Here is a 22,056-nt window from a genome sequence, read left to right as displayed (position 1 = left end):
AGAAGCTGAATATGCTTTCTTACAAACTGTACCAATGTATAAAGACGTACTGTTTTGTTTCAGCTATTTGTTCTCCTGATGTCTTTTTTGAGGTCTTTACACATCTATTCTTTGGGTTTTTTTTCCTCTCTTTCCCTTTTATTTGAGTCATTTTTCTTGAGTCATCTTCTTTGAGGTCTTTACACGTCTATTCTTTGGGGATTTTTTTTTTTCTCTCTTTCCTTTTTTTTTTTTTAAGACTTTATTTGAGAGAGAGAGAGAGAGAGAACACAAGCTGGGGAAGGGGCAGAGGGAGAAGCAGGCTCCTCAATGAGCAGGGAGCCTGACATGGGCCTCGTTCCCAGGACCCTGAGATCATGACCTGAGCTGAAGGCGGATGCTTAACCGACTGAGCCACCCAGGCACCCCTCTCTCTCTCTGTCTTTGAATAAACTTGCCCACTATTTCTGTGCGGCTTCCATCCTATTCCACTTTTACTTCGCTAAGCTGCGTGTTACGCTTTGTATTCCATAACGTGCCTGGGCTTTGGAAAAGGATGAAGTGTTGGCATTAGTACTGTAAATTAATGATTATATAACCATCAAATACTGCCACTGTCCTCTAGAAAAATGACTCAAGAAAAATAAGCATTAATAGGAGTAGGAAAAACACCAGGAAACGTGATCAAGTAGGCAAAGCCTATTTTCAGGCTCCCTTCATCTCCTTTTGGGTCCTTCTCCCTCCTTTGGTGTGTGGCTCCCCAGGAAGAACACAGTACCCTCAAGCCACCTGCCTCATAGACTTACAGAGAAGTGCCTTAGGCTCTGGGCCTTCCTCTCTTAGTTGCTTCCTTCAAGGCCTTCTTCATTCTTGTTGGACTGAGTAGTGAACAAATGAAGTGTTCATAATCAGTAATGTCTTATTGTAATACCCTTCTGTAGTAGAGTCCTTCAGAGAAACAGAGCCAATAGGAGATAGATAGATAGATAGATAGATAGATAGATAGATAGATAGATAGATTTTTACAAGGAATTGGTTGATGTGATTATGGAGGCTGACAATCACAGAATGTACAGTCAGCAAGCCAGAGACCAAGGAGAGCTGATGGTATAGCTCCAGTCTGAAGGCCCATAGGCTCAAGACCTAAGAACAGCTTATATTACAGTTTAAATCTGAAGGAAGAAGAAAAACAATGTCCCAACTCAAAGGCAGCCAGGCAGGAAGAGTCCCTATTAATTGAAGGAAGGTCAGCCTTTCTGTTCTATTTAGGCCTGCAACTGATTTGACAAGGCCCACCCACCTTGGGATGACAATCTGCTCTACTCAGTCTACCAATTCAGTTGTTAATCTTATGCAAAAACACCCTCAGGGGCACAGAAGGCATGATGTTTGGCCAAATGGCTGGGCATCCCATGACCCAGTCAAGTTGACACCTAAAAATAACCATTGCACTCTCTCAAGTGCTATCTGGATTTTAATCTTAGTTCTTAGGAGTCAAAGTCATGAGTAGCCAGGAGTCAAAGTCATGAGTAGCCAGTATGCAAGAGACCAAATACTCTTATTCCTAAGCATCATACGGATGATTTAATAGTTTATGAAAGATTTCTTTGCCCGGATATGTTAGCTATTTTATGCAATCTAGCAGATAAAATAGGAAAGTAAATTTTCAATCTTCTAACATAAATTTCATTTTGAAGGTAATTCATTAGCTAATTCAGATTAATTTATTTTTTTTTGCATTTTTATTGAGGTATAATATTAACTATTTTAATATAAAATCAACTGTTTTAAAATGAACAGTTCAACGGCATTTAGTATACTTAAAAGGTTGTGTAACTACCACTTCTAGTTCCTAACTATTTTCAGCACCCCGGAAAGAAACCCACATTCGTTACGCAGTTGCTTCCCGTTTCCCCTTCTGCATTCTGTATCTATGGATTTACTATTCTGTGTATTTCATATAATAGATGACCTTTCATGTCTGGCTTTCACTTAGCCTGTTGTTTTTGAGGCTCATGCATGTTGTAGCATGTCTCAATCCTTCATTGCTTTTTATGGCTGAATAATACTCCATTTTTTGTGTATACTGCAATTGTTTATCTGTTCATTCTTTGATGGATATTTTGGCTGTTTTCACATTTGGCTATTGTGAAAGGTGCTATTAGGAACGTGTGTATACATGTATTTGTTTATATTCTTTGGGGAATATAGCTGAGAGTGGAATCGTTGGGTCATATGGTAATTCTGTGTTTAACTTTTTAAGAAACTACCAGACTCCTTTCCACAGAGGCTGAGCCATTTTCCGTTCCTACCCAGCAGTGTACAAGGGTTCCGATTCTGCTACATCCTCACCGACGCTTGTTATGTGCCTGTTAATTCATATTTAAATAATCAAGTTTAAATATCTAATATCAGGCATAAATATTGGTCATACAAGGAGATCTTCTAGGGAGTCAAGAGACCAAAGAACCAGACTATTAGTTTATAATAAAGAAATGACTAATTTAAATTAAAGGGGAAAGGATATATTAAATACTTCAGTTAATGACGTAGGTGTACTCCACTTCATCCCAAAAAGAGATACTTATGATATCGGGTTTCCATATACCACCTGCCTCAGAGTATCTGGGAGCCCTTGTTAATGTGTGTAGCCTGGCCCTACCAGATTGAAGACACCAGACCCTTAGGGCATTAAAAGGGGCATACATCTGGAATCTGCATTTTAAATATGCCCTGTGAGTGACTTTTATGTAAACTGAAATTGAAAACCACTGGTGTAACTAGACCAAAAAATCTCATTAGTCCAACGAGGGGTACACTCTCACCATGAGCATCATTTAAAATATTTGTGATTAAAGACTCTGCCGTGGGCAGAACTCTCTGCTCTGTGGAAAGAGATGTGTTTCTCATTTTCATTCTTGCAAGCTAATATAATTTAAGATTGTGTGTTTTTTCAATTTCTGGATTTGCTTGTAGGTTTCTTGGCACACATTTAGATCACTGATAAATATACCAAAAGCTTCAAGAAGTGTGAGTCTCAACGTTTCATTGAAATGATGAGAATTTCATTAAAGAACCTGAGAGTAGACCCAACTGAGTAACCAAGTTCACATTTCCATCGTTAAAAGTCTGTTCCTTGCAAATGCTTTTTAATGTGTGCTTCCATGTTTAAAATATTATGCGTAGAACTTCATTGTTCTTTCTTTAGGTTGGTGTTTAGTAAATTGGTCACTTCACTTTTGGGGAATCAAGGTTTTCATTAGAAAACTATGAATCCCTTACCTCCCTCAAATAACTAATGAATCTCCTACTGCCCCCCCCCCAATTTTGAATAAATTTCTAGGGTCCCATCAATATGAGGTTGATGTTTAAGCCCCTTTCCTTTTCTCTACATCTGCAAGTTCTTTCTACCAGTTAAAAATTGTCCCATTATTTTTATTACACAGTGAAAACCATAGTCATACCCAATGCATTAAAAAAACCCCAAAACTCCCAGTAATTTCAGTCACTCAAAACATATTATTTATGCAAAAGAAAGCAGAAAAGGTCTTTTTACAGAATAAACGGCTGCTACAGAAAGAGAGCTAGAGATATAACCTTGAGAAATACTAGGCCACAGAATAAACGCAGGAAGACAGATTGACAAAGATGAAAAAGTGGGATGTGACACGATCGCAAAAGAATAGAGGGCTTAGTTTTAAAATAACCATGTGTTCTCATTTAATGGGGAGTCTGAAAGCATGACCCCCTTCGGAGGTCCCCGAGTAGGCTCCTTGTGCAGGAACGAGTCTCTTTCTGCATACTGAAGACCTGCTCATCAAGAAAAGACAGAGTGCTACTGACTATAACATGTTTATGGAATGTGTAATTCATTTTAGAAAGATTTCTGGGAACATTAGAAAACTGTCCCATAAACATAAGAAATGAATAATGCTAGATTGCTAGGACATTTGCTGATATTAAAAACTCCAAGAGATTGTTCTTTTCTACCGTAGTATAGAAGAGGCTTCCGACTTCAAGTTTTGCCCATTTTGCTTAAGTGATTATTTGTGTCCATAAAGCTTCACCACGCTATTCCGATCCGTCCACCTTGGGGGTAACATCTTCCTCGCACTAGTAAATTGGCTAATCTGTGCGAAGGTACTTGTCTTTCTTGAGATGCTTTTCTAGCAGCTGCATCTCTGGTAACCCAAGGAGCACCTTTGCATGATGCCTGATGGTGTTGGTGTGAATGTGGTTTCTGGTCAGAAGTAGAGCGATACTCTGAATGGGAGTGAGACACAGCTGCCACATTTGTAAATAAGAAATCTAGTCAAAGTGGCAGGCTTTTTATGACCCGTATGCATGTGAGATGCTAAGGGAGTACTAATAGTTCTCTTCTGGCTTCGCAGAGAAAGTCACTATCATTTATACTGTTCAGAAAACAACGATGTGAATTTAAGCAATATTACCAGGGCAATACATTATAAAATATGCCAACAGAATAAAATATGACAATTGGAATCGAAGACTTTGTGGAGTTCCAAATTGATTTTCACAGGTTATAGCAACACTTTCTAAATTCTGGGCATTTTACGGAGCTGCTTTGTTAGAAATTACTTTTGCAAGAGCAGTTTTTTGTGTGTGACTTACTTGTTTTATAACTATAAGTTTGTAACTTTTGGCCTTCTTCACCCATTTCACCCCCCCCCCCCCAAACACACACCCCTCACCTCTGGCAGTCACCAGTCTCTTCCCTGTATCTATTACCTTGTTTTCATTTGCTTTGGGTTTTTTTAGATTCCACATATAAATGAAATCATATGGTATTTGTCTTTCTCTGTCCAAAAACATTTCACTTAACATAATCCCCTCAAGGTCTGTCCATGTCACAAGTGGCAACATTTCCTTCTTTTTTTTATGGCTGAATAATATTGCTGCGTGTGTGTGTGTGTGTGTGTGTGTGTGTGTGTGTGTGTAACATTTTCTTTCTCCATTCATCCATCAGGGGACACTCAGCCTGTTTCCATATCTTGGCTATGGTAAATAATGCTGCAGTGAACATGGAGGTGTGTGTATCTTTTTGAGTTAATGTTTTCATTTTCTTTGAATGAATACCCGATAGGAAAATTGCTGCGTGGTATGGTAGTTCTATGTTTAATTTTTTGAGGGACCTCATACTGTTTTACATAGTGTGCGGAGCCGTTTTATGAAGCTGAACAGATTTGCTTTTCTGCTAACCCAGGGGAAAGAGGAAATATGTCCATAGGATAACCTGGTACCTGAGTGTTCACAGCAGCTTTATTTGCATTGGCCAAACCCAAATGCCCTTCACCAGGTGAATAGGTAACAAACTGTCCATATGAGGAATACTACTCTTCAATAAAAAGGGAAGAACCCTGTTAGTGCAGCGACATGGATAAGTCTCAAAATCTCAAATAATTAGACTGAGTGAAAGAGCCACACAAAAATGAGTATATGCTGTGCAGCGAAAGAAAGATCAGCAGCCACCTGGGGGAGGAGGGAGAAAAAAGAGGGAGGAATTACAAAGAGGACCTAGAAAACTCTTGGAGGTGACGGATATGTTCACTTTCTTGATTGCGGTGATGACTTCACAAGAGTAGCACACATGTCAAAACTTACAGACTATATACACTTTAAACTAGAGGGTATTATGCTAAGTGAAATAAGTCAGTCAGAGAAAGACAATTATCATATGATCTCACTGATACGTGGAATTTAAGAAACAAGGCAGAGGATCATAGAGGAAAAGAGGAAAAAACTGAAACAAAATGAAACCAGAGAGGATGACAAACCAATCTCAGGAAACAAACTGAGGGTTTGTTTGATGTCTGGAAACAAGCTGGAGGGGAGGGGGTGGCGGGAGGGGGAGGCTGTGTGATGGACACTGGGGAGGGCATGTGTTGTGGTGAGCGCTGTGTAGTGTGTAAGACTGATGAATCACAGACTGTACCCCTGAAACAAATAATACATTATATGTGAATAATAATTAAAAAATAAATGTGGGCATACATCAATTCCATGTCAATACATGACTAAAAAGAAAAAGCCACGCAAATCATGTTCTTACACACATCCTCTCCTCCCTTGTCCGTCCCCTCCTGAGGCACTAGTGTGGCAGAACCACAGTGTGTGCCCAGTCTGTGCCTTCCGCAGTGCAGCTCTGTGTGATGGGCAAAAAATAAGCACACGGTACTGACCGGTGACACTTGAAGTTGCTTATAGGAGAAAGGCATACAGTACAAAACCAATTTTTTTGTTTAAAAATTATATCTATGTACAATATTAGAAAAAACATTGTGGGGGGGCACCTGGGTGGCTCAGTTGCTTAAGCATCCGACTTTTGATCTCAGCTCAGTTCTCAATCTCAGGGTTGTGAGTTCAAGCCCTGCGTTTAAAAAAATTTTTTTTGTAAGATGAGAAGCCAAAATATTAAGCGGCAGCTATTTCCTAGTGGATTATAGGTAATCATTCTTGTTTATATTTTGCTGTTTGAGTGAATTTTTTATGAGGAGCAGTGATTACTTTTGTAATCATTAAAACTCAAATGATCTATTGCTGTTGTAAAGTATCCAACTGTCATCTCTGTGGGGTGCGTGAGCAGTAGGTGAGCCTGGGCCTGGTGACACGATGGCGCAGAGGGCTGCTTTGGGGCACCGAGCGCTTTGCAGGTGTGTGTCTCAGCTGCACTCATGTCTTCCCACACCGTGTTCCCTCCCATCTGTAGCTAGAAGACGAAATCACAACTTTACGGCAAGTTTTATCAGCGAAAGAAAGGCATCTGGTTGAGATAAAACAAAAACTCGGCATGAACCTGATGAATGAATTAAAACAGAATTTCAGCAGAAGCTGGCACGACGTGCAGACCACGACCGCGTAAGTCTATCGACAGAATTTTTAAAAAATCAGTTACTGCTGTCTCTCACCTCTTCTGGGTTTTGTTTTTTTTTTTTTTTTTTTTTTTTCCTATACGGCTGATTTGGTACTTGTGGCTAGGAAAAATATTTTCTCTAGAAATAAATATGAATAATATGAATAATCATTAAATACGATGCATGATTCAGACTCTAAAAAGTAGCTTCATGAAATTAAACTGTTCACTGGACGACTTTTATGGGTTTGTATTTTTCTCTGTTTTATATATTTTTAAACATTTGTTAAATAGATGTTTTTTCTTTATGTTTTCTCATACGATTCTAAAGGGACAGGTGCTTATTCCTCAGAATACTTGGCATTCACTACAGATTTTCAGTTTCTATACCAAATGGTTGGCCGTTTTAGGACAGACTTGTTGCCCATTAATTGAAAAAGAAATGCTTATACTTTGAGGATGTGCTTGTCATCCCTTCTACTCTAGAGAATACTTAGAGCTGGGCTAAGGCCATGTGAGATACTAGAAAAATGTGGTGTGTGTGTGTGTGTGTGTGTGTGTGTGTGTGTGTATTGCTCTCTGTCCCTGACACAGAGTCCCTAAATCCCTTGGAATTTCCAAGGTGTTCGCAGCATCCTTTGTTCTAATGAGGTGACTCTCTGTGGCTCTGGGATGGGAGACTGGTCACCGTAAAGACCAAGCTATGATTAGAAGCTTGGACTTGCAGCACTATGCCCTATCCTCCAGAGAGGGAGAGAGGGCTGGAAATGGAGTTAATGACTGGACATACATATATGATGAATCCTCCATAATAATCCCCCAAACATGGTGTCCAGAGAGCTTCTGGGCTGATGAGCACAGGGAGGTGCTGGGAGAGGGGCGCACCAGGAGAGAGCATGGAAGCCCCACAGCCATCCCCACATACTTCGCCCTGTCTGTATCCTTTGTCATATCCTTTTATAATAAACCAGTCATCTAGTAAGGAAACCGTTTTCCTGAGTTCTGTAAACCACTCTGGCAAGTTAATCAAACTTGAGAAGGAGGTCATGGGAACCTTCGATTTATTGCCCATCAGTCAGAAGCACACAGGATAACCTGGACTTGCCGTTGGCATCTGAAGTGGGATGAGGGGGGCGGTCTTGTAGGATTGAGCCCTTCACCTGTGGGAGCTGACACTATCTCCAGGTATGCAGTGTCTTAAATTTTGGGACACCCAGCTAGTGTCACAGAGTTGCTTGGCGTCTGGTGTCAGATGTGTTGTGAGTGTGGTGGTCGGCCCGAGAGCAAAGGAGACACAGGAAAAATGAGTTTTTCCTGCTCCCATCACCAGAAATGGTTTTGGCTTCCCCATTATCTTTTTGTCTGATATTAGGCAAGATATAGAATAACTTGGGGTATTCTAGAATCACACTTCTATTGGATTACTTTTTAAGTTACATGAGATATTCAACTATTGTGGTGCTTTTCGAATGATTTAGAATATTTTGCTTGCCAGGTATTCTTGTATCAAGAGAAGAAAGTGTCCACCTCATGATGTAAATTTTTATTTTTTGTGAGTGGGGGGGCAGAGGCTGATGGAGAAAGTTCCTATCCCTGGCCCTGACATTAGCCCCAATTTTTGTCTTTGTGTTATGCATTTTCTTCCCCGGCATTATCCATTGGATGGTAAAGTTATTACGTTCCTAATATTTTAGTGGAAATCCATTTTTCTCTTGGCAGGTACTTTTTTCCCAGACATAGGTAAGCCTGGCAGTAGGAATAAGTACCAGCGATGGACAGCAAGGACTTCGGTTTTGCTGGCCGCCAGCTTCGCCTGCTGGTTACTGAAAACTAAGCCCTAAGATCTCAGTGAAGGTGCCCTTCGTATGAAGAGTTCCATCCAAGAGGAACTTGACGTCTCCCCACTCTCCTTCCCCTGGATTCCATGTAGAGGAGAATGTTCTTTCCCCCTATCACAGCCTCATAGTCCTGTCTGCTCCTATGCTTGCGTCCCCCAAGGGCTCATCAAGACAGCATCAGAGCACAGCCCAGAGTAGGGCAGGATGGAGCCAGAGGCAAATTAACCTTCCCCAACCCGATAGTGACAGTTGTGGAAGACAGTAAGAGTCCACACGTTGGTGTTTATATTGCCACACTATGAAATGAGCTTCCTTGTCCGTAGTTCTGGCTTCCGTCTTCTGGCTTATACCACGTCATGGCCCTGACAGAGTGAGGCGGAATGAGCTCCGGTATCCTGGTCCTGGGCACTTCCTGTCACACTGATCTAACTTCCTTCCGGGGTGTAAGAGCCAGGCAGATCTTTCCGCTTGGCCTCCCTGTCCACACTGCAGGCGTGAGCTAAGCAAACAGAGGGCAGGACCACTCCGGCGCCCCCTTTGCTGAAGGATGGACAGAGCAGCCCCTATCTGGGCAGAGGGCACGTCACGTTTGCCCTCAGTCTGAGGGGAGAGAGTGGGGAGGGAGTCACAGTCGTCAGACACAGGGAATTAGAGTGAGCAAGTTCATGGAGGGTGGGTAGCCTCTTCCCACACAGGAGAATGTATCGTCTCTGGGTTTCTCTTGTTTGCAAAACAAGCTGGTTTCATAGTCTGGCAGTCTAGTTAGCATCAAGCTTTTTGTCGAATGAATAGATTTATTCCCTAGGGTTATGGAGTTGAAAGACTAGTCAGGAAAACAGAGTTTGGTTTTTTGTTGTGTATTTTACAAGTTATTCCAAATAACCAGTTAAATGGTAAGTGTGAAGAGTGATGTGAAGGAAAATAAGAGTGTTATGTATGAGGCAGGAGTTTGAACCTTGCCTGGGGTCTCAGGGAAGGGTTTTCAAGGCAGGAGACAGATGCTTCCGCAGAGCTCTGACGGATGAGTGGAAATTTCATCAGGCCAGGAGGGGCAGGGGGAGCCTCCTGGGGGGAGCTTCCTGGGGAGGGGCACAACCTGGTGGTGGCCGGCAGGAGAGAAGGCTCCCTCTCCCCCGGGAGAGCAGTCCAGCTCATTAGCGTTGTGGAGACGCCAGGGAGAAGTGTCAGGGGGTTGCACAGGGCCTCATGGTATCTGTTAATAGCATTATTCTTATTCCACAGGCACTAGAAAGCCATTAAAGGGGTTGTGACAGTTCATTTACCCAACATGTCTTAACGTGTGTCTACTATTAGTCGTTACTACCCAGGAGTGAATCGAAGCCCTCGGGGTGTGGGTTTAACAAGCTGGACAAAGTTCCTAGCTTCTTAGAGTGTCGAGAGAGAAAAGATCTTGAAACCCATAACAAAGCAACCGCAGGAGAAGCTGTCAGAAGTACTAGGATGAGAACAGCACAGGTGACAGGCTAGAGGAGAGAGCAGAAGCCGCTGTGACGGAGTCCCGGTCAGGGAAGGCCTGTCCTAGTGCTATCCTGTCCTAGTGCTGTCCTGGGAGGTTACCAGAAGGACCAAAAGGATCCCGTCTTGTGATGATGTAGGGGAGAGCTTTGGGGTTGAGGCAAAAGTTGCTGTGAAGACCCCAAGGCCAGAAGCAGTTTTGCAGGTGTCAGGAGCCCAAAGAAAGGGTGGTGTCTGCAGTGTAGTGAGAAGGGTGGAAGTCGGGGCCTCAGGGGCCTCCCAGACCGTGGGGAGGACTGGGGATCTTATTCCAAGGGCTCCAGCTGCCACTGGAGGATTTGAAGCGGGAAGTAATCTGTTCAGATTCACCTTTTAAAAAAAATCACTCTGGTTACTTTGTGTTATACAGAGCGCGGAGGGGCAGGAGTGGAGACCGGAAAATCATTTCTGAGACTATTGCAGTAGTCCACGTTGGTGATGATAGTGAGGGAGAGAGAGGGGATGGGACTTGGAGGCCAGGCCAGAGAAATTTCCCAAAGGTTTGGGGGTGGGAGAGGAGGCCAATAGACTGATCAAACGTGACTGTCGGGTCTTTGACGTGGGCAGCTGGTTGAGCATTGGGACTGTTCAGAGCAGCGGGCATTACACGCGTCATGGCCAAGCCCATGGGCTGTGGACTCCGGTTGCGTGGATTGAAATCTAGGTCTCCAGCATCGGTGAGATAAGAGCATATTAGTACCTCTCATACGTAGTGAGGATTCAATGAGCTAATATTTGTAAAGCAGGCAGAACAGTGTCTGATACTTCGTAGGCCTGTTTGCTGTTCTAGAAAACAAGTCTGGTGGGGAGACCCAAGAATTCTGTTTTGGTGACAAACAGGTTTCTATGTCAAGAGGGCCACTGGGAGGAAGAGTCAGGATGGAAATAAACATGGGGAGTCATCTGCATTTTGATGTCATTAGAAGCTACAGGACTACGTGAGAGTTCCACGGAGATTATTTAATAAATGTGGATGATCATGGATTCCTCACTCTTTTAGGAATGAAGTGAGCCTTCCTTTGTAAGGAAGAATCAATCCTTTTCTTGAGAGGGAGGCATAAGTATATCAGTAGCATAATTTCGGGAGCGCACCTTCCTCCCACCCTCTTTTCTTGGCTGCCAAGGGAGGAGGAAAAGTCTTCATCACATGGTGGTGGTGGGGCTTGGTTACAGAATCTGTTTCCCCCTTGATTAATTAAATCCCTGCCGTTAGCGCCAGGATACCCATTCTGGGACAAGATCTACACCTCATAGGATGAAAATTTTGATGTGAGGGAATGAGGAGGTGGGTGGGGTTAGGTTGGGTAGAATTAAATTTCAAAGCAGTGAAAAGAATTTTAGCTGTCAGAGGATTGAAGGTGATTCCCAGAGGCAATACTTTGCATACTGATTAAGCAATCATGACCTATTTAGTTTGATTTATACTGAAAAGAAAATCTATGATATGTTAATGAAGGATCTTGGCATATTTTAGCCTGTGGTAGGATTCAAGTAGGAATAGGACTGAATGTGTAGAAATAATTACACAGCATCCTGAAATTATCTCCTTTATGGAAAGCTAACCGTACAGTAGCGGGTCAAAAGATCATCTGTATTCGGGGTTTGTTGCTGTTGTTTTTGTCATAGTTTTGTCTCGCTTTGATTTGAGAGACTTTGAGAACACACACCAAAAATTCCTTCCACCTCCTTTTTGTTGTTGTTGTCCTAAGGGGTTTTTGTTTTTGTTCTTTGCAGCTTTTTTGTGTTGTCTTTAGACTTTAAATAGGCATGGGGGCGGTGGGAGACTGGAGTGTTAGAGGTAGGGAGGCCACCAGAGGAGAAATTGAGGATCTTCTGTAGGTAGAAGGATTAGGAATTGAGAAATGCAACGTTCTCATGGGCTATTCAAACTGAGAGGCTTCATTTAGTAAGTGTTCAACCTTTGCTAACCCATGACCTTTCTCCACTAATAAACCCCTCTGAGCTGTACCACAGACCAAATGGTAGGCCTGCCAAGGGGAGAAGGTTTGGGAAGGAATTTAAACTATTCCGTCCCTTTGGAACAATTAATAACTTCATTCTTATCAAGAGGAGTAAAATGCAGCATTAACGAAAATGTGCAGTGCTTGAAAATTGAAGTTTAGTTTATGATTTACTTACTCTTTGATTTTCTGCTTCTAAGACTTCCAAACCATTATAGTCAGTAATGATTGTTACCTCTGTTTTTATGAGGAGCCTGTTGCAGCACCGTGGACTTGGGAAGTGCCAGTGAAGATTAAAGACCTAATTTCAAAAGACACACATAGTCAATCTCTCAGACACCTGTTTATTCCGCTTACCTTTTGCCTTTCATCTGATCACACAGAGCAGGAAGCAGACTCTTCTTTTCCAGGTTCAAGTGGTAAATCTTTTTTGGTAACATATGTAGGGAACCGCCGGAAGAAGATAAGCCTGAATACTTCTGTGTCTTTGCTGACATGCTGCATGGCAACTATTAAAATAGTAATCTTCTTAAAAATCCCATAACAGAAAATGTGTTTGTGCTATAAAATATCTTCTTGTAAAAAGACTTTGAATTTTTAATTCTTCTATTTGTGTGTAAAAAAAAAAATGCTTTAAGTCAAAACGTTTTAGAAGACATGCTCTCTTCTTTTGATTATTAACACTACTTTCAGATCAGTAAGACATGACAAGATGAACTGCATGAAAAGTCAATAGGATGCCTTTTATTTGGTTTGCAGAGGACCTTACCTGTCCCTACTGAACATCCCCTAGTCAGTGTGGTGGCCAAAGAGCTCACCTGTTCTGGCCAGTAAATGCTATCCATTCCTTAAAGAACCTGTGGCCTCGGAGCGCCTGGTGGCTCCTTTGGTTAAGCATCCAACTCTGGGTCTTGGCTCAGGCCCTGATCTCAGGGTCCTGAGATCGAGCCCTGCATTGGTCTCCGTGCTCAGCAGGGAGTCTGCTTAAGACTCTCTCTCCTTTTCCTTCTGTCCCCCTGCTTGTGCTCTCTCTCTCTCTCTCCCTCTCCAAATAAATAAATAAATCTTAAAAAAAAAAAAAGAAAAGAAAAAGATGTGGCATGTATTATACACAATGGAATATCATTCAGCCATGATGAAGAAGGAAATACTGCCTTTGGACAACAAGGACAAATCTCAAGGGCATTATGCTAAGTGAAGTAAGTCAGGGAAGGACAGATACCGCATGGCATCACTCATATGTGGAATCTAACGAAAATTTTTTTTAAGAAAGTCAAATTCTTAGAAGGAGCGAGTAGAAGGGTTGTTGCTAGGGGCCGTGGAGCGGGGGGAAGTAGGGGGAGGTTGGTAAACGCAAATGTCCAGTTATAAGATGAACAAAAGTCTGAGAATCTAATGTGTAACAGTGTCGGGTAACTGAAATTTGCAAAGGGAGCAGGACTGAAATGTTCTCACCAAAATATATATAAAAACATGCGAGGTGATGGATGTGTTAATTAACTAAGTGGGAGGAATCTTTCACAATGTAAATGTGTATCAGATCTTCACGGTGTACACTTCAAATATCTTACAGTTTTGTCATTCATACCTCAGTAAAGCTGAAAAAAAAGGCTATCCATTGTAGCCAAAGGATCTCTGAAAAGTAAAGCCTGTGTTCCCATTGACTTTCATTGAAAACTAGAAAGTTTACTTATACCCTAAATAAAAAATCTCCTAGTAAGAAGTCTTCAACGAGTTAATGCATATAAATACGCCATAAGTGTGAGCTTCTGTTTGCTACCAAACAAAAAGGTTCAGCCCTGGACCAGAGTCCAGGCTTGTTGGGAACCGCGGGTTCCTACGAAGCTGCCGTTGGCTGGAATCCCTTTGGAGCCCAGGAGGACCAAGTCCCCTCCCCCGCCCCCTCTCCACGGCCCTCCTCCAGGGAGCCGCACGCCGCAGTCCTGACTCGGTATCCGGTATCCGTAGCTGAAGTCTGGCCGGCAGCCTGGGCTCTGTTTCCTTCCTCTGCCTCCTGTGGCTCTTGCTCTGGCGTGTTCAGGCCCCGGGGACACGGGGATGATGAAAGAGGTGCAGCCCCGCCCTCAGGAAGTGCAGGCAGGTCACAGAGACACTGGAAAACCGTCATTGCAGCAGAGTGAAACGTGTTCAGAAAGAGCTGTGCCAAGTGGATCACGGACACACAGAGGAAGGGCACATAGTGCAGACTTGGGGAGCACCTGCTCCCATCTTTCGGCCTCCCACTGCACAACTGACAGCAAGCTGCGGGTCCAGTAACATGCTGACGTTTGTTTCGGGAGAATGTGTTGTCTCCTGAGGCATCAAGGACGTAACTCAGCAATGGTGTAACTTTATATTTAGCTTAAAATAAGAGACATCATCTAAAATGCTAAATACCGTTTCCATTTAAATTACGAGGTTGTCGGGTCAATCGGAAGGTTGGTGTTTAAGTTGCTGTTCATTATTTGAATATTATTGAATGTAATTTTATACGATAGGGCTGAAAACCAGTTTTGAGAATTAGGAGTCCGGACTGTATACAGAATCCCGTGGCTCGGTAAAGGGAGTAAGATGTAAATACCAGGACATCCTTCAGGGTTTCCATTGGCCTGTCCGGAGGGTCTTTTGTCAAGATGTGGGCGCCTGCCCTCTAGATAAGGGTGTGTGTGACTTCATTCAGTTTTGAGATCGAGCCCAGTGAGAATGCAGTGTGAGGTTACAGGGTCGGTGCGGTACACAGCTCCGGAGGGACCCTGGGCTCACACTGATGTGAGTAGCGCTTCTTAGAGCTTTTAAGTGCTTCTGAGCCCCATGGCCTAGTTCTCACGGGATCCCCCATTCCTTTGTTCTGGGAAACCACTTCTTCACATATCACCCTCTTGTTGCCCCCCCCCCAAATCTCTTTCCCTCAATTATTGGTCTCTAATGTATGTAGGATGGCTAGTAAGTGTTTTTAAGAAAGGCGGTTGTTAGTCTAGGGAGAAGAAGTATAAAAATGTGGGGAAAGAGACACAGCTTAGAAGTCTTACAATGCAGTATTAGTACTTTTCTCCACAAATACTGGAGCTGTAGACAGCTGACCTAACTCGCCTTCATATGTCTGTCATCTCCAAGGCAAGGCGACGTTCTGCAGGACGGTAGGCACACTAGTCCTAGCCCCGTCTCTGTCTTTAAAAAAGTCACACAAGGGGCGCCTGGGTGGCTCAGTCATTAGGCATCCGCCTTCGGCTCAGGGCGTGATCCCAGCGTTCTGGAATCGAGCCCCACATCGGGCTCCTCTGCTGGGAGCCTGCTTCTTCCTCTCCCACTCCCCCTGCTTATGTTCCCTCTCTCTCTGGCTGTCTCTCTGTCAAATAAATAAATAAAATCTTTAAAATAAATAAATTAAATAAATAAATAAATAAATAAATAAAATAAAAGTCACACAGTTCTTCTGGGCCTCAGTCCTATCACCTGGAGTTTGAAGAAATTGGACTCTAGTGCCTTCCAGATTTAACCTTATGTAATTCTCAGAAATAAAGAGTTAGCAGTCCTGGAATGCCTGGGGGGCTCACTCGGTTAAGCGTCTGCCTTCCGCTCAGGTCATGATCCCAGGACCCTGGGATCGAGTCCCACGTTGCGCTCCTTGCTCAGCAGGGAGCCTGCTTCTCCCTCTGCCTGCCACTCCCCCTGTGTGTGCGCTTTCTTTCTCTCTCTGACAAATAAATAAAATCTTAAAAATAAAAAAGTCAACAGTCCTAAAAATCTCTCTTCCACACTTCTTCAAGCACCCCATATGGTTGATTTTAAACTTTGTAATTTCACATAGGTATAGAGTTGCATTTTTCACGGTGAGGACTTAACGTCACCAAGACTTCACTAAAGTAGTGGGATGTCTGTGTATACCCACCATACGCTGTTCTAGAGGAGTGTGGTTAGAACAATGTAGAACAACTTACTGCTTCCTAGATGTACTTCTCCCTGGCTAGCTGTTTTGAAATTAAGCCGTCCGGTTCAGAATATACACACAAGTGTTCAAAAGTCACCTCGTCTCAAAATTTGAAGCATTCTCAAATATATAAAGTTCAACTATAGGGAACAGTCTACAAGGAAATTAAATACTTACTCTAGTTGCAGGAAATTCCTGTAGAAATGCAGGAGCAACGCAAGAAAGAATTCTCGATCTAGTCTCTGGTCCCAGCCTCACGCAAAGGTCACAGATGTTGCAAGGTCTTTCTTTATTTTCCCTTGAGCCCCTTTCAGGCCGTACAGAATCAGTGCTGGGTGGATGCTCAGTGCTCGTTCTTCCCTCCCCTTTCCTTGGTTCCCTTTTCTACCTTTGTTCCCCGCCCCCCCCACCCCAGCCCAGCTCTATTCTGTTAACACCCACTTGGCCAAGGCCTCAGGGATCTCTGGGCGTGATCGACAGCAAAAGGTGGCTTTCACGGTCTTACTAAGGGTGCAGGCTTTGGTCTTTTTAATTTTTCAAAGTGGGGCATTTACAACAACAAAACCCTTTTTTTGGCCAGGTGTGATGGGATCCTGCGGCCGAGCGGCTGGAGCACAGGACTTGAGGCAGGGTGGGGCCTAGCATGTCAGGGGACCGGCCAGGAGGTCTGAGTGGCAGGAGCAGCGTGAGCGAAGGCAAGAGAAGGGCGAGAGGACCCACTTGTGTAAGATCGTCGTGAGGCCCGTTGTATGGGCTTCGACTTTGTCTCCGAGTCCTGAAGGAGTCAGTCTAGTGGGAACATAGGACGACAAACAGACAATCGCCTTATTATATTCCTAAAACTGCTTTGAAAAAAGCCACTATATTCTCTTAAGATCGGGTGCCCTTCTTGTTCCCAGCCATAAATATTAGAAAAATAAGCGAAATACTAGTTATATTTTGCCCTTTTCTGGTTAATTTTACCCCTGAACAGTGCAAGCTGAATCTTCCCATTGATACACGCATTTTCTAGTTTCTGTGTTACCTTTCATAACTGTTTCTTTGAGAGTGTCTCCTCATAGTGTTAAAACGCACACTTCCTTAAGGATAACTGCACTCAGAGCATTTCTGTTTGTGAGTACGCATCTGATCTGCACATTACACTTGCATATGAATGTTTTTCCTGAATTCAGATTTAATGGTCTGACTTTCCCACCCTTGAGCAGCGGCCAACCCATCATCCCCAGACAATAGAATCACTGACTTCTTTGGATCAGCGTCTTCCTAAAGCTGTTTAGAAAAGAAATTTTCAAAGTAAAGAGGGAAAAAGATGGTGAATGTTCTGTGGGTGATCGTGACGTATGAACTGTGTTTCTACTGTTCTGTTTTATTTGCAGCTACAAGAAAACACACGAAACCCTGAGTCATGCAGGGCAGAAGGCAACCGCAGCTTTCAGCAACGTTGGGACGGCCATCAGCAAGAAGTTTGGAGACATGAGGTACTGTGGGAGAGAACCATGGGGACGCTGCTCGGCCTTTGGCCTTCTGAGGGAAGGGGAGCTTTCTCTCCTGGCTGGTCTTCCTCGTGTGTTGCTCTTTAATTGGATTAACATGTTATGCGGCTGATAGTGATTGGTGACGGAGGTCAATTTTTATAATGAGTTTTCTGCCTGCTGGTCTGCTTAGGGAGCCTGGTCCCAAACATGCCCTTTTTGCTAGGACGTGACCTAGTAAAATAGAAGATCCAGGGCTCCTTTAATTACTGGTAATAAGGGGGGATTTCAGAAGAATGCAGCACATACTGAATTTTATTCATTAAAATTTAAACAGTAAGTTAAAATGTGCATTCAGTGGAATAAGCCCTGATAAGCTATTCTAGGTTACATTTTTGTATACATCCATCTAGGGTATTTTTTCTATGCTAGATACATACATAATTATTCTTTTATTCCACAGAAAGGTACCGTGGTATATAGTCCTTGCACATTTCGGTTATTTTCAGTATTTCATTATGTATAAAGGTAGGGTGAGCATCAAGATTTTGAACTGAGAACCGAATATCCTCACTATAGGCTCCAGAAAAAACAGTGCAGTTTTGACCATTTTTATTTTTTATATTGTGTTTTAGTAAGTTATCTCAAATAGAGTTGTTACTTTCTTTCTTTTTTTTTTTTTTTTTGCTTGTTTAAATACCTACCATACTTTATTTTGAATTTGGTGATAGGCTTAGGAGATTTTTCTTTACAAATCAATTTTATTTTTCTCTTTAGAAATCAAATTCATTTTTTAAAAACTTTTGACGTATACATTTTTAATTTCTTCCTTTTTAAAAAAATTGCACATAATTTCACTGGATTCTGAAACTATTTCTTTATTACCCTACAACTTTGATACCTAGAGGCGAATATTTATATTGTTGTGTTTAAGTTAACTTAATTTTCGGCTTCATACATTACTGGATTGTGCCCTTGTCCTCTCTTAACAAGTTGGCATTCATGAGGCTAGAGTTCGGTAAGTACATGTACCTGAATCCGAATACATTGTTTTATCTTCATATTTATGAATAATGCGATAATGAAAAGCAGCTGAAATTTTTCAGAGGCGGCATGTGATGAATAGGTAAACCTCCTGGATTATTAATTAACCCTCATTTTATTACAAATAAAATTTGCTGTCATGTCAATGGCATTAAAACATTTATCTAAACTAATTAAATAATTTCTCAAAACTGAAAATACCCTCTTACATGTTATATCCAAGAAAGTATATTTTGCCACATTTATAAAACTTGTCTTCCACATACTTAGTTGAAACCTTTCACTGGAACACTGGGACCACAGCATGATACTAGAGTGTTATTTCTCCAAATTTAGGAGACTTTTCAAACACCTCTGAAGCCTGTTTAAAGTACATATTCCAGATTCCACCTCTCGGAGATCGTGCCTCAGTGGGTCTTGGGTGGAGTCTAGGAATCTGCATTTGTAACACGCCCTTAAGTGGTTCAGCGGCAGGTGGTCAGGTTACCTGGAGGCCACGTGTAACTCAGCTCACCTGTACCAAGGTGTTCTCAGTTACGAAATGGGGTAAGAGTAACAACGTCATGAGGTTATTAGAAAAGTTGTAGAAGAGAGCCTGCCATTTATTAAGCATTCAAGAAATGCTGGTTTTTACCCTTACTCAGTGACCATCTCAGTTACAAGGTGACCCCACATAATGGCAATGAGGGAGTGTACATTAACAGGAGTGCACTGTGGTATTTCATAAAGGTTTTGTTCGTTTTCCTAAGTGGGAAAGAATGAAGACTGTTTCACTTATGCAATATGTTAACATACTCATGTTCATACACTAATTGGTTGTAACATCAAGGCTGTGTTGACTTCTTTTTCTTCTGTTTCTGTGTAGCTTTGCTTTAGGGTAATGAATGATCTATTTTCCAGAAGTTTCAAACTTTTCATTAATTGTTTCTATATATAGAGGATACACTACTTTCATTATAAACTGTGGCTAAAATTACTGGGAAGTACAGCCTGTGTCACTGGAGGGTCAAACATGGTCCTGTAGTAGGTTGTGGAGTTTGCAGAATTCAGACCTATATTTTTCTCAAACGAAAACATTTAACGTATATAACTAAGGATCAGTCCCTGTGAAAGCAACGAGTTTTACAAAAAATTTTCAGTTTTAAATTATACTAGAACAAAGTAACATATGTGAAAGTCACATTTGAAAATTACTTAAATTTTGTATAATAAAGACTTTTAAATGAGAAAAAGTAAGGTTTTATTTTTCATTTAAATTGATTTGCCAGTTTATAAAATGAAAGAGAAATTTAAAAATTGTATCACATTTTACTTTGAACCCCTTTTTAGTATAAAATATCATATTATCCTATATTCCTGTTATTTATACTATAAAATTCTTTTGTGCATTCTGGGAAAAATCTTCTGAAGTTGTTCAGAAACATTGCCAGCAAAGTTCAGATACCTCTCAGTTTCTCTTTTAAATGATTACAAGCTAATACTTACAGATTTTAAAAACTTAGAACTTGGGCCTTTTAATAAGTTAATGAAAAGCACTCTGTGAGGATTTAAATTGATGTGTTTTATAAAAACAAGTCATATTTTTCAAGCTAAGATTCTCATTTTACCCTGATTGCCGTTGACTGAGTCCCTGTAGCCCCATCAGGGAACTGCCCCCTCTTTCTCTACCTGTAAAATAACATTGTTAACAGCTACCTAACTAAAATGTTTCCCGCAAAGTTAAAACGAGGACACATTTATGAAAGTACTCAGAAGCAATGCAAGCTCTTGGAATCATTTTTATTATAATAATACCGGCCTCATCTTGGAACTTCTCAGTCATTTGTTCAAACCACGTGTGAACAGGTGGAGATGAGGCTCTTTGGAGGAAGCATAGAACTTTTATTGGAGTCCAGCCATCTCTCTATAGTCATCAGAACAATAGTTAGAAGCACAGCTTATAACAGGTTGGTACAGTAATTGTTAAGACACATTAAAAAGTAGACTCCAAAAGAGTAATGAATGGAGTCTCTCCATCTTTGCTTTGGGGCTCCTGAGAAGGGGGGGCAAGGGCACTGTGGTCCTGATATGCTAACTCTGGTCCTGCTCTCTCCTGTGCTGCCCGGGCTGCAGGTCTCACTCCATCGGGTAAGCGCTGTCTCTGGGGCCCTGCCGGCCCCTCGCGGCTCCTTCCTTCCCAGAGTCCACTGCTCCCCTCACACCGTGGGTGCACCTCAGCCAGAACACTGGGTCTCTTTTCCTGAGAGGGTTCATGACCAGGGAGTTACAGAGCATAGGGCATCTAATGTGTTTGAATTTATTTAAGCATATCGTTCTCTCATTTCTGAACCATTTTTACCAGTTTCACTTCCGGAGCGGTCTCTTAAGAATCGCTTCCCACATTCTCAATCCTGCCTGCATTGGCAGAGGTCCTCAGAATTGAAAGAAGAAAAAAGAAAAGCAGAAAGTGAGAGTTATATGTTTTTATGAGACTTGTAAAAAGTAAAATCAAGAAGCAGAAAATTGTTTTCTCTAGATCATTGTGTTTTTGTGAATGTCTTGTAACTGTTTCTTATGTGGATGGTTTACCTTCAACTTTCTGTACCTTCTGAAATTGAAGAGGGGAAAGGTTACCAGAAGACCACACACATGTTCAGAAGTGTGCAGTTGTCCAATTAAACCCTCCTTTAGTGGGAATCTTGTTAAATATTTTGGGGGGGGGGTGGATTTTTTTCCCTAAGAAAACTGCCTGTATTTAAAGAGATGAATAGATTGATAATGCTGATGAATTTCTTTTAATAATTCCTTTTTTAATGTAATTTCTGGGGAAATATTTGTCTCTATTTTCTAAGTGGAGTGTCTGAGAACATAAGTACTCCCTGAATTTCTTTGGCCTTTTCTTTCTGAGTTCTAGTGAAGTGCTGCCCATACTGATGACCTCAGTGGATATTGTTAGGGAAGGGTGAGGAGTTTGATCCCTTACTGTTAGCTTCTTGGGAGGAGAGACGCAGGGATGGTGTTGGAAAGTGTGATGGGAGAACACTATCCCAGGAACATGGACGCCATACACAGGGCTTCCTCCCTCCACCCAGCCTGATTTCTGAGTGGAGCTCACAAAGAAATAACAGGAGAGCCACCAGAGGAAAGATGAGCCAGCTATCATAGGATCAATAGAGTGAGAGGCTGAAATTCTTGGAATTCTCAGAAATGTTGATGTATTTGTACCAGATGTCCCAGAGTGGATGCAGAGATCCCTGCCCCCATGTTGGGCTGTGTGGATTGTATTTGCCTGGTATGTGTTTCCTTGAATGTCTTCTGTGAACAACATATATTCCTCTGGGGAGTTTCTCTACAACGGAACGATTAGCTTTTACCTGCCTTTGTACCTTCTTAGGTACAGCCCTTCCTCTTTTCCTGAAAGAAGAAAGAAGGGAAGGGAGTGGGAGTTGGACCTGGGGAGGATGTCCAC

The 22,056-nt window shown here is 42.1% G+C and overlaps 1 protein-coding gene across 6 annotated transcripts in view; it reads left to right on the top strand.

Annotated features, from left to right (window-relative positions):
• TPD52L1 (TPD52 like 1) overlaps positions 1 to 22,056 on the top strand; it is a 93,485-nt gene that overhangs the window by 62,893 nt on the left and 8,536 nt on the right. For all 6 annotated transcript variants that reach the window (XM_026504741.4, XM_026504740.4, XM_044386303.3 and 3 more), the window contains exons 3-4: positions 6,707 to 6,855; positions 17,469 to 17,570. In XM_026504741.4, the coding sequence (XP_026360526.1) occupies positions 6,707 to 6,855; positions 17,469 to 17,570 (251 nt within the window). The remainder of the gene's footprint in view (positions 1 to 6,706; positions 6,856 to 17,468; positions 17,571 to 22,056) is intronic.

This window comes from Ursus arctos, unplaced genomic scaffold (assembly GCF_023065955.2).
Source record: "Ursus arctos isolate Adak ecotype North America unplaced genomic scaffold, UrsArc2.0 scaffold_13, whole genome shotgun sequence".
Classification (NCBI taxonomy): domain Eukaryota; kingdom Metazoa; phylum Chordata; class Mammalia; order Carnivora; family Ursidae; genus Ursus; species Ursus arctos.
Note: the sequence above shows the minus strand (reverse complement) of the source record. Positions and strands in the feature narration are given on the sequence as shown.